This window comes from Rattus norvegicus, chromosome 1, assembly GCF_021556685.1.
Source record: "Rattus norvegicus strain SHRSP/BbbUtx chromosome 1, alternate assembly SHRSP_T2T, whole genome shotgun sequence".
Classification (NCBI taxonomy): Eukaryota; Metazoa; Chordata; class Mammalia; order Rodentia; family Muridae; genus Rattus; species Rattus norvegicus.
Genome location: NC_141534.1, coordinates 3,382,883 through 3,395,303, shown reverse-complemented (window position 1 = coordinate 3,395,303; position 12,421 = coordinate 3,382,883). Strand labels below are relative to the sequence as shown.

Sequence of the window (12,421 nt, the reverse complement as noted above, 5' to 3'; positions counted from 1 at the left end):
TCACGTGACTCCTCTCACCCTCAGAGTATAAAGTGTGCCATGCTCTGAATAAAGTGAGCTACTGCACGAGACTTTAGTCGCCTCATTTACCATCTCCATTCTCTCAGGTCCCTCTGCCTTTAGAGCAGTAAACACACAAGGTGGAACAACCAACCTCCGAAATTTGTCCCTCGATTTCCACATGCAAACCATATACACACAAAGAAACACAAAATGCAATAAAAAATTTGCTATTAAAAAAATCTGATACTATATCTTTCCTGGTATTAACAATATTAATAGCTATGTTTTTACCTAACTTAATAACTGCTGCTAGCTCTTTAAGCAATTCTGTGATTCCCATCCCTTTTACTGACTTTTAAACTTTATTTCTATTTCAGGCAGGATCTTACTGGAGGTCTGACTTGATTCAACCTGCAGCCCTACTACCCCTCCTTCTGAGTACTGATACCATAGACCAGTTACACCATAGCAGGCACACTCTCCAATTTAAAAGCAAGTACATGAAATCAAAAGGACACAATAGCTAGGACACAATCCAGACTATCCTGGCCTTGAAACCCAAATAACAACCATGTTTTCTTTTTTTAAGTGTTTGACATATTGTTTGAAGAGCACAGTTTATAAAGAATAACAATAAAAATCACTGGGGCTGGCTCAGTGGTAACGGCCTCTGCCATCAAGCCTGAAGACCTAAGCTGGACACTCAGGGGACACAGATAACCACCTCCTGTTGCCCTCTGACCCTCAAACATGCACCCAACTAACACACAACCATACCCAGAGTAAATTTATACGTTTTAAAATTAATTAATAAAAAGCTACCTGGCCAAAGAACAAATACCTCCCCATGGCCCCATTGTCCTGCGTCTCACAAAAATCACACATCTTTTGTTTTCTTTTTTTGGCTATTCCTTTCCCCCCCCTAACATGTTTACTCCGTACATCGTCAAGCAATATAATATTTGGCTTTGCTTTGGTAATACCCAATTCTTTCCAAACTGCTTTCCAATATGGAACCACATCCTCTCAACTTCAGGCCTTTTACTTTCTCCAAACTAAAGTCCAGATCAAAGTCAGCTGCTATAGCAAAGAGCACACTGGAGTGTGTTGGGCACACTTCCTACTAGGGAGACTACAGAGGGCACAGTGGGGTGACGATGATGATGTACTGCCCACAAGCATTTTGAGGGCAACACTATTCCGTATATGTGTATCTGAAAACTGAGATGACCACGTAAAGAATTGCACTGAATAAACACAGCAAAAAGACAATCTTGGGATTCAGAATCAGAGCCATGAATCTGCTCAATGTTTCTACGGCCTGCTAATGGCAAGAGCAGCCTATTAGCTATGCCCATAAGAAGTGTCACACATCTAGCTAGCGTCCAAGATACTATGCAGGCTGATGAGTCTGGAAAAGACTAACTTGGGCAGTGGCACAGTAACACCCTATCTTGACCAAGGAGAAGAAAACAAATCAATAGAAATCCGTAAATGAGACAAAGGAAACCAAACACATTAGTGGGAAAGATGCAGGAGGCAGAAGCGATGGCTCTGTAGCTGGGAGCACGCGCTGCTCTTTCCGTTCCTCAGCTCTGCCTAATGAACATAGGAGGCTCACGAACCATCTGGAACTGCAGCTCACGAGGACCTGACACAGCTGCCTCCATGGGCACCTGTGCCAACCAAATTCATACACAAGCACACATATATACACGTAAGTAACTGGGCTGATACAGGTAGCCAAAGAAATGTGATTCAGTGTAGGGAAGTAAATGATTTATCAGCCAAAACAAAATTTTCTCTACTATACATGAAAATGTAGTCTAATTAAACAATGTTCAAAAATTATATAAATAGTAAACTAAAATTCAAGTAAGATATAAATTAGATAACCATCTCCCATTTTTAAAACTTTTTTATTTATTTGTGTGTGTGTGTGTGTGTGTGTGTGTGTGTTGTGTGTGGGCATGTGCATGCCATGGTGTACAGAGGTCAGAGGAAAGTAACAGGAATGGGCTCTATCCTTTCACCATGTGGGTTCTGGTGATCCAACTCAGGTTATCAGGCACCACAGCAAGGGCCTTTACCCACCTCCTCACCTCAGCCCTTCTCTTTTTAAAACAGCACTCAGAAATATATGGAAAAACAGAAACAGTCTGTTTATTTTCGCGTTACTGTGTCCTACAAAACGTAATCCACACAGAGTGGTGGTGCACATGTCTTTGACCCCAGCACTTGAGAGGCAAAGGCAGGTAGATGTCTGAGTATCCTGGTCCATAGAGCGAGTTTCAGGACAGACTGCTATACAGAGAAACCCTGACTCAAAAACAAACAAGTAACCCAGGAAAAACAATCTCGCTAAATTTTTACTAGTTTACTATCACAAAAACAGATAAACTCAATATGTGTTATGTAAGTTACATAACTATTTGTCCAAAATTATCTTACCATCTCTAAAAGAATAGCTTGAGTTTTAGCCTCTTTTTCTGCCTTTATTTCTTCTACTTCTTCAGCTGATCTTCCTTTGAAGTCATCAATTTCTTCATCTGCTCCTATTCGACCACTCTGTAATACAGAAGTTAAAAATCTGATAATCATGGAAGACAAAACATGTTTTACTCTTAGTTTATCAAACATAGCAGAATAAAAATTTACAAACATCTGGCATTCATTTAAATTAATTCCATAATATTTGCCAGACTTAGCTTTGGAGTGATTATAAAATTAAAAGAATTATTTATATAGATACTATTATCCAACTAAGTATTCAGTAGAAGGGATACATAATTTTAGAATTAAATACCAAACTCAACCATAAGTTCAGCTTTGAGAAAGCCTAGTAAATTTAAACTTCAAATGCCTGTGAGAATGTTCTCTCAGTCCACAGAAATGGCTAGGCCTAGCCTGGCTCCACAATATCCCCACCGAAAAAGTGTCTTACAAGACAGTCATTCAGTTTAACCCTGAGGCTATTCTCCTAGATAGAGTGAGATAGAGAAACTTTCAAAGCACTGTTTATATAAAGTTTCAGAACTGAGACTCCTGACAGAATAGAAACTACAGAGAGAAATTAAGGAAATGAGACAGCATCAAAAGAAAAAAATCTCTATGGGTGAGAAAGAAATCCTAAACTTGCTCTTGTGTAGAAGATCAAACAGTATAAGCTATAGAAAGAAATATTTTAATACACTGTACAAGAAGGTGCTACTAGCTGGGGAGTGGTGAACTCCTTTTATCCTACCATGAGAAGAGGCAGGCAGATCTCTCTGAATTGGAGGCCAGCCTGGTCTACATAGGAAAACTGTAAGCCTGCCAGAGCTACACAGAGAGAAGAAACGGACAACACCACCAAGGTGCCACTTACATCTAATTGCTCCTTCGTAGGTTCTGGTGATCGATCAGGAATTAATAAATCAGGAGGGTCATCAAAGGGGTCATCTAAAATCACTGTATGATTTATCCTTACAAAACAAATCCAAGTCAAGTGTTACGTTTACTTCAGAATCCATACTTTCTTCATAGACTCTAGCATATAAGTATTTCTACTGCCCACAGAGCTCAGGCACTACTGACCTACGTATACGTTTATTGTGAGCAGCACTGTTTTACCTTTGACATTGGTGCTCTGCATGACTTATGATGTAACGTGTGCCTGGCATGATGCCTGGCACCTGGAATCCCTCCCCAGCACTCAGGAGGTTGAAGGAAGAGACTCTCTAGTCTGAGGTTAGCCTGAGCTAGAGAGTAAGTTCCAGGAAAGCTGGGCTACAGAGTGAGGCTGTCTCAAAACACACCATGAAAAACAAACAGGGAAAGAAAAGAGTGAATGCCTAAACCCTGCTACTTGTACCCTATTTAAAAAAAAAAAAAATATCTGCCTTAAAAAATAAACTGGAGCAAGAGTAATTCTAACCAATGTAACAATTAGTACAAAAGAAAAGTAAAAGCGTTCCTTTTCACAAGGATTCTAATGCCCTCATATTAATTCACATTTTGAATCATAACTAGTTGTGATGGTGAATTTCCATTGTTGACGTGGCAGAATCTGGACACTCCTGGAAAGGGAGCTAGATTAAAGTGGTCTGAGGGAAGCCTGTGAAGACTAGCTGAACACAGCTGACGGGAAGACCGTCTCACAGGCTGGCCCTGGACTGAATGAGGAGGAGGGAGCTGTGCACAAGCACGCCTCACCTCGCCCTGCCTCGTCACTGTGAGTGTAGTGTAACCAGCTGCCTCAAGTGTCATTTTAACTGCTCTACTGACTGCAGCCCAAAGCTGTGAGCGGAAGTAAACCCTTTCCTCCTCGAGTTCCTTATATCAGAGTAATTCATTACAGAAAAATAAAAGAAACTGAGATATTAGTCCTATGTATAGAAATCTACTCATTCATGTCAGTACATGTGCAATAATACCACAGTGTTAAAACATTCTAGTATATTAAGAAAATAAAGCTAACCACACCTGATATCTTGATATGGTACAAAATCCTTGTCGACAAAGGTCTCATTGATTTTCTTAACTATGTCCATGCCTTCTGTCACTTCACCAAATACTGTATGAACACCATCAAGGTAATCTAAATTTTCTCCTGTAGTAATAAGAAACTACACCAAAAGACACATAATAAATATTTGAAAGCATATATAACTCTGAAATCACTTAGAACTATATAAAAAAAAAAACAAGATTCTAGATTTACTGTATCAATTCTTATATACTTATTTTTTAAAACTAAATAAAAAACAGAGATTATGTACAGAGATGTTCCCCTGATAGTTTAAAATACTTCAACAAGACAGGCGGCACAACACGTGTATACAGTGCCCACAGAAGCCAGAAGAGGCCATCAGACGGAGTCCCAAAGCATTGTGAGCCATCATGTGGGTGCTGGGAATCAAGTTAGAAACTCTGGAAGAAGAGCTCGTGCTTTTAACCACTGAGCCATCTGCCCCACCCTAACCCTGCCCTTTAATGTGGAAAAGAAATAATTTGACATTTCCCCTAAAAAATGTCCTTAATACATTTTCTCATTCCTGAATAAATTACTTTTAAAAAGGTAACTTCATAGGCTCCATCCAGCAAAGCTCATCTCCATCCATGTCCTAACCTGAGATCCATGTTGATCACTGCCATTGTTCACCATGGACACAGTGCCTTTCTTCTTGTGCTTAATCCTTGGTACTTTTTCTGCCTCAAAAAAGCTTGCTTGATCACCATACAGTTGCCTGAAAGTATACAATAAAGTTATAAAACTTCAATACCCCCAAAATTTAATACAGAGGTATCGCAACAGTGTGACTGTGTCTTTATAAATGTCCCACTGATCCAAATACCCCTTCTTCTTCTTTATAGGCAGGCATTCTGGGAACTTAGGGAACCAGTGTAGAATTTGAGGTATTTTAATGATGTGATGATTGAACCACCACTGACTGGAGGATTTAACAAGTTTGAAACCAGCCTGGGTAACACAATGAGTTCTAGGACAGCCTGGACTAGAGTAAGATTCTGGCTCATGAACCCAAATCAATAATAACTGAGATGGAGGTGATGATGCACACCTATAATCTAACACTGAGGAGGCTAAGGCATAAGAACCTTCAGTCTGGCAAGGCAGTGGTGGTACACACCTTTACTCCCAACACTTGAGAAGCAGAGGAAGGCAGATCCCTGAGTCCAAAACCAGCCAGGTGTACAGAATGAGTTCCAGGCCAGCCAGGAATAGAGACATTCTTTCTCAAAAAAAGAAAAAACCAAAAAACCAAAAACCAAAAACCAAAACAAAACCTAAGTCTGAGCCCAGCCTAAGCTACATGGTGAGTTCCAGATTAACCTGGGCTGCAGAATAAGATACCACTTCAAAAATAACCAATAAAAAATAAATAAGGATAGAGGACAGGGATAGAGCTCAATTGGTACAATGTACACTTAGTATACACAAACTATATGTTCAATTGCCAACTGTAAAACTAGGTGTATTGGTGTATGCCTCGAATCTCAGTATAAGGAAAACAGAGGCAGGAGGATCAGTTCAAGCCCATTCCCAGCTTGGTACAGACTGAGTTCAAGATCAACCTGGGTTACATGAAATCCTGTCTCTAAATACATACACACACTCACAGTCCTGCCTCGTTGCTCTTTTATCAACTTGACACAAGCTAGAGTTAGTTATCTGGGAAGAGGAGACTCAATTAAGAAAATGGTTCCATCAGATCGCCTATAGGCAAGTATATAGGACATTTTCTTGATAAAGGATTTGTGTAAGAGGGTTAGAGAGATGGCTCTTCCAGAGGTCCTGAGTTCAATTCCCAGCGACCACCTGGTGGCTCACAACCGTCTGTAATGATATCTGATGCCCTCTTCTGGTGTGACTGAAGACAGCGACAGTATACTCATATACATGAAAAATAAATAAATAAATATTTAAAAAAAAAAAAGTGGGCCTAGCCACACAGGGTCAGTGCCACCTTGGCAAGTAGTTCCGTTGTACAAGAAAGCATACTGAGCGAGCTGTGCAGAGCAAGCCAGGAAGAAGTGTTCCTTCATGGCTTCTGCTTCAGTTCCTGCCTTAAATTCCTGTCCTGACTTCCTTTAGTAATAAAGTGTTACTTGAAAGAAATAAGCCCTCTCCTTTCCAAATTTCTTTTGACCATAGATTTTATCACAGCAGTAGAAACTCTAATTTAAATGCATGCATAGGAACTTACCCAAATATAGACTCTCCTCCACGGCCAGTCCCTGTGGGATCTCCTGTTTGTATGATAAAATCCCGCTATAATATACAAAATTCTCTGTTAGTTCACACTTGCTACATGTTTCCAATAACAGAGAGCACGACTACTACCTACTAACTCACCTGTACATTGTGAATGAGGCAGTAGTTGTAATATTTTATTTTGCACAGCTTCAAAAAATTCAAGCAAGCTAAAAAGAAAGTAAAAATTAGATTATAGGAAAGCAAAAAGCAGTTTTAGACTAATTAGTAACAGCATAATTAGAACAATTTAATCTAAACTTTTTACTAAAAGAAAAACAAAGGTTCTGTGGGCTGGACTTGTTCATCACTAGGGACAGGCTCTGAACCCTTCCTCACCTCACGTTCCCAGCCTCACCCTGCCTCTAGTTCACTCTCCCTGCTTGGTGTGCTCTGCTAAAAATGTGATCTCACATCTGCCTAATCCAGCCGAAAGCTGCCATTCCTGCCCTACCATTATGAACTGTCCCTCTGAAACCATAATCCAAAACAAACGCTTCCATAAGTCACTTTCTGGTGTCGGTGTTTTATCACACCAACAGAAGAGTAACTAATACAGCCTTCTAGATGTTTGACAATGGCATCACAAACATCACTAATTATGGTTCATGTCCTTGAAGGACTCATAGATGCATGCTAACAAGTTCTTAAGGCACTAAGAAACCACAAAGAAAATAAAATACATAAGGCTCCCTGCCCTCCATAAATTTCTATTTATGGAACTAGGGTCATAACCAGGTATGATGGCATATGCCTGAGATGAATCAGAACCATGTATTTAAACTAGTGTGGGATATACAATAAGACAGTCTCAAAATCAGAAAGAAAAAAAATACAACAAAGGTCCTCACAACTAAACATGAAAGAATGACATTAGGTATTTCTAATAATACTTTCTATGTTATTTAAGTAGCTATATATACATAACTATCACACACAGACACACACAGACACACACAGACACACACAGACACACACACACACACACACACTTTAGTTTCATGAGACAGGGTTTCTCTATGCAGCTCTGGCTGTCCTAGAACTCCCTCTGTAGATCAGTACTGTCTTAAACTTAGAGATCAGACTGCTTCTACTTTAAGTGCTGGGATTGAAGGTATATACCACTGCCCCCAACTCTGTAAAATGATTTTTTTAAGGTAGTTTTAAAATGCTACAAAGGGTTCAAAAGGAAAAAAAATGTTTGTAGCTAGGGAAGTTAGAAGACTATATGGAGTTAAGGTAGAGATTAAAAGAATTCGATTGTATCATATCAACATTATATGTACCAATTAAAAATATATATCTAGGGGTTGGGGATTTAGCTCAGTGGTAGAGCGCTTGCCTAGCGAGCGCAAGGCCCTGGGTTCGGTCCCCAGCTCCGAAAAACCAAAAAAGAAAAAATATATATATATATATCTAAAAAGAGAACCTGGAGGCTGGTGAGTTGGCTCAATGGATAAGGGAACTGTCATGCTTGACCTGCATTTGACTTCTGAAACCCACATGGTAAAAGGAAAACAGGCTCCCAGGTTGTCCTCTGATCTCTACAGGAGTGCCTTGGCACTCAAGTGCACACACATGCACATGTACTGAGCAATGGAGGGAAAGGGACAAGAGGGGGTGGGGAAAAGTGTGTATTTTTACAAAGATGAAAGGGGCCAGGCACTGGTGACACGTGCTTTTAATCCTAGCACTCAGGAGGCAAAAACAGGCTGATCTTTGTGAGTTCAAGACCAGCCTGGTTCACATGGTGAGCTCCAGGACAGCCAGGACTGTCAGAGAGTAAAAAGTGAAAAAGATGGGGTTGGGGGACACAGCTCAACACTAGTGTTTAGCATGCAAGAGGGGCCTGGTTAGAGTCTTAGACACGCACCACCATGCCTGGCTCCAGTTATACTACTCTTTTGTTATTTACTTTTACAGATAAACACTGAAGTAATTTCAGATCAACTAAATCCATGGAGGTGAATGGTGGAAATTAAACAAGATTAGCTATGTGTTGGCAACTTGTCATAAAGTTGGTCATGGAGACTTAAGACTTCATTCACTCATTATCTTTACTTCTATTTACTTGTATTTTTAAAAGTAAAAAAAGAATCTGGATATGCTTACTTTTGCTTGGTAAGTAGGTATACATATAACTAGATGCCTAGTCATTCTCATTTAATATATACACACAAGTAGATGTCTTTGGTGTCCCAAGCTTTCCTTGCAGAACCCTGGCTTGTTAATAATGTGTGATAACTCTCCATTTCAGAAGTGCACAACTCTGTGGGAAGGGGTCCATTCATTATAAAGTGCTGCTCTACATACAGTGTCAGAGGAGCTTACGAGAAAAAGTACAAAATCAAGATATAACAATACAGTTCCAGCCAGGTGGTGGTGGTGGCAGCAGTGCACACCTTTACTCTGCTTTGGAAAGCAGAGGTAGGCAGACCTCTGTGAGTTTGAGGCTACTCTGGCCTACAGAGTGAATTTCAGGACAACCAGGGCTCTGTTACACAAAACCAAAACAAAAATCAACCCAATACAGTTCCATAGAGCATCCTTTGAGCCTTCAGATGCAGTTGCCCTTAAGCATCCAAGCTTATCACAGTAAAAGAAGGCAACTGAGCATTCTCTACCACTTGACAGAGTATTAAGTAAAAATGTACTCCTCACTGTACCAAACCACTAGTATAATGTTCTCAGAGTGGAAGATGCTGTACGAGGCTTTCCTCCTCCTCTTCCTCTTCCCCTTCCTCATCTCCTTCTCCCTCAAGACGGGGTCTCTCTTTGTAGCCCTGGATGTCCTGAAACTCATCCTGTAGGCCAGGCTGGCCTCTAACTCAGGGATCCACCTACTTCTGCCTCCTTTTGCTGGGATTAAAGGCATACACCACTGCCCAGCTTGTATCAGGTTCTTAAGATAATGGAGATATTAAGGTACAGTTCCTGCTCTCCTTGCAGCACATCACTGGGAGGAGACAATCATGCACACAGTTCCAGGACAGTAAGTTCACGTTCTAATAAAATGAGTGCTGCTGTGATTTATAAAACCCTTGCACACAGAACAGAAGAAACACTAACTGTAGCTGATCTTTATTTGAGCTCATGCTTTATTTGAGCTCTTCTTATAAATATATAGTCAGGAGACTCTCAGGAGGACAGGAGTGAAGACGAGTGTGGGTATTGGCAACAGTAAAAATATAGAAGGCTGCAACAGGAAGTAAAGTGTTTGTGGGGGAGGGGACAGACAGTTGAGCGTGGGAGAAGGTGCACATGCCAGCAGGCACTCCCTGTGCAGTACTGCAGCTCCTTTCTCTCTCTCTGGTAATGTCTGCATTCCACAAGGGAAGGATGCTGATTAGCTAATCTTTCCTAGTTTCCTGATTCTCCCAACGGATACATTCTCCACACAGCTGACTATTATTTCTCCAAGGCAAGTGTGCCATGCTAGAATCCTGCTCCAGAAGCCTTCAAAGTCTGTGACAATCAACATGGCACTGAGGACCTGGCCTACCAGTATTCTGGCCCAAATGAAAGCTGTTTCACTCCACATACCAATTCGTTCCAGCCATGCCAGATTTCTTGTTATTACCAGGAAAAGTTCAAAGAAACTGCTAAGAAAACCTTACCTGCCACTCATTTCTGAAGAAACCTAGGTTTCTTATATGGCTTCTTCCCACCTCTCTGTTTTCCATAGAAATGTGCACATTCTTCTTTTAGGACTCTAAGTTAAAATTGGATCCTGTTTCGTTCTTCCTCAATGGACAGTCAGATGCCTAAACTCTAGCTGTTCCCTGGCGCCTTGCTGACCAGCCACACAGGCAGACACCAGGTGTCATATAACCAGGAAGAATGCAACGGTCACCTTCCCGAAAACCAGACGCATCCTACCTGCTTTCATCACGACAAATGATGTTATGTCAAGCCGTATTTAACCCTTTTTCTTTCACGAGTAAAGAAAGTACATCATAGCCACGAAAGCTATGGGCACCTCACCCAGACCCACACGCCAAAGTCCTTCAAAAGGGACTAGAGAACGAGTTTTACTTAAACACACAAGGTCCTCTATGAAACACAGCACAACACACACACACACACACACACACACACACACACACACACACACACACACACACACACACACACTGACTCACGGCCCCGCCAGGTCGCGAAGGCCGCAGGCCTCACCACGAGGACGCTCTTCGGTGTACAAGTCGATGACCACGTCGCCCAGAGTGGTCTCCAAGAGAACCGCCATGGCGCCGGCTTCTCCGCAGGAACAAACACCCCGGCAATGACAGGCGCAGGCGCAGCCAGCGCGCGTCTACGCTTTACGTCACGATGTGTGCGACTTCTGGCATCATCCGCAGGCGCCGACGCCCTCCTTGGAGGCTTAACTTCCGGCAGCCTGGTGGGCGGGTCATTTAGCCCGGCTGCTTATTTCTGGTCCTGGCTGTATTATAGCTGTGGAGGCGGTTTAAAGACTCTCCTTCACTCTCGGTGACACGTAGAAAGGCCTGTATCTCAAGAGGGCCATTCCATAGGAATAACGTAGGCATCCGAGAGCTGGAAGACCTCCAAGCCCGCGGCGCATCCCACCACCACCCCCCGCGCCTTTGTAAGAAGTTGCCCTAGGGTTTTCATAGTCCCCATCAAAAAACGCCAGGCCGAAGGCATCGGTTGCGGTCTAACAAGCTTTGGTTTGGGGGTTTTTCTTGTTGTTGACTATTTTAAACATGCTAGTGTGTAGATCAGGACTGTACATGGTTTAACAGCAGAGTTTTTGTGCAAAAAAATAGAATACAAAGGTTCAGTCTTCGATTACATATGTGTGTGTATAAAATGCATATATATGCATTAAAAACTACCGGTTATTTGGATGCTGATAACATGTTTCCATGTTTTAATACACTCTTTTCTAACCAGGCATATTATTCACTTTTAAGTCGTTTTAATGTGTACTTGTGAAGATCAGAGATATGATATGACAGATCATAGGCATAGCCAGAAAGTTGAGGAGAAAAGACTTTTTAAAGATAAAGTTTTTTAAAAATTGATATTTGGAGCAATTCCATGGCAAGCAGTGTTCACCAAGCATGTATATTCCTTATACTCCAAGGAAATTAGGAAACAGAAGATGGTAAAGCGAAATGAATTTATTTACAGCCTGGCCCCATTTAGAAGGGTCTAATCCAAAACCCTGCACCTGTTACCAACTTCTAGTTTAGAAAAACACAGGAGAAGAGCTAGAACACATGTAGTGTTAACTTTGCAGGAGGTTAGTAACTCGCTGGACTGATTTCTTTCCCTTACCGATGAAGCCCTCTTAAATAAATCTCTCTTCTCTGCTTCTCATTTTTATTTATCTCTTGGATTGGCATAGTTTGGATGGATGACTGAGCCTTTCTGGTTTGAACTGGAAGCAAACAAGATTATCCTCAAATAAATTTGAATAGCAGTACAGCATTTGCCTTGCATGTGTCAGTCCCTTGTTTCAAACCCTGGTACCATAGTTTAGACCTGGTGTTGCTAAAATTAATTAATTAATTAATTAACAAAATAACTATTTCAACTCCACGAGGTATTTAAAAGAAAAATGAAAGCCTGTGTCCATATCCTTTACTTTGGTTGACAGTACTGAGATCCTAAGGGACTCTTGGAACAGAAGAGATTCTC

At 41.2% G+C, this 12,421-nt stretch overlaps 1 protein-coding gene across 2 annotated transcripts in view; it reads right to left on the bottom strand.

Moving 5' to 3' along the window:
• The window catches only part of Ppil4 (peptidylprolyl isomerase like 4), a 32,066-nt gene extending 20,995 nt beyond the window's left edge, over positions 1 to 11,071 (bottom strand). The window contains exons 1-7 of one of the 2 annotated variants that reach the window (NM_001395054.1): positions 10,934 to 11,071; positions 6,860 to 6,927; positions 6,711 to 6,775; positions 5,114 to 5,231; positions 4,468 to 4,610; positions 3,371 to 3,467; positions 2,455 to 2,571 (exon numbers count right to left, since the gene is read on the bottom strand). In NM_001395054.1, the coding sequence (NP_001381983.1) occupies positions 2,455 to 2,571; positions 3,371 to 3,467; positions 4,468 to 4,610; positions 5,114 to 5,231; positions 6,711 to 6,775; positions 6,860 to 6,927; positions 10,934 to 11,003 (678 nt within the window). In that variant the 5' untranslated portion in view covers positions 11,004 to 11,071. The remainder of the gene's footprint in view (positions 1 to 2,454; positions 2,572 to 3,370; positions 3,468 to 4,467; positions 4,611 to 5,113; positions 5,232 to 6,710; positions 6,776 to 6,859; positions 6,928 to 10,933) is intronic. The other variant, XM_087567236.1, reaches the window with a different exon arrangement.
• Between the last annotated feature and the right edge of the window lie 1,350 nt (positions 11,072 to 12,421).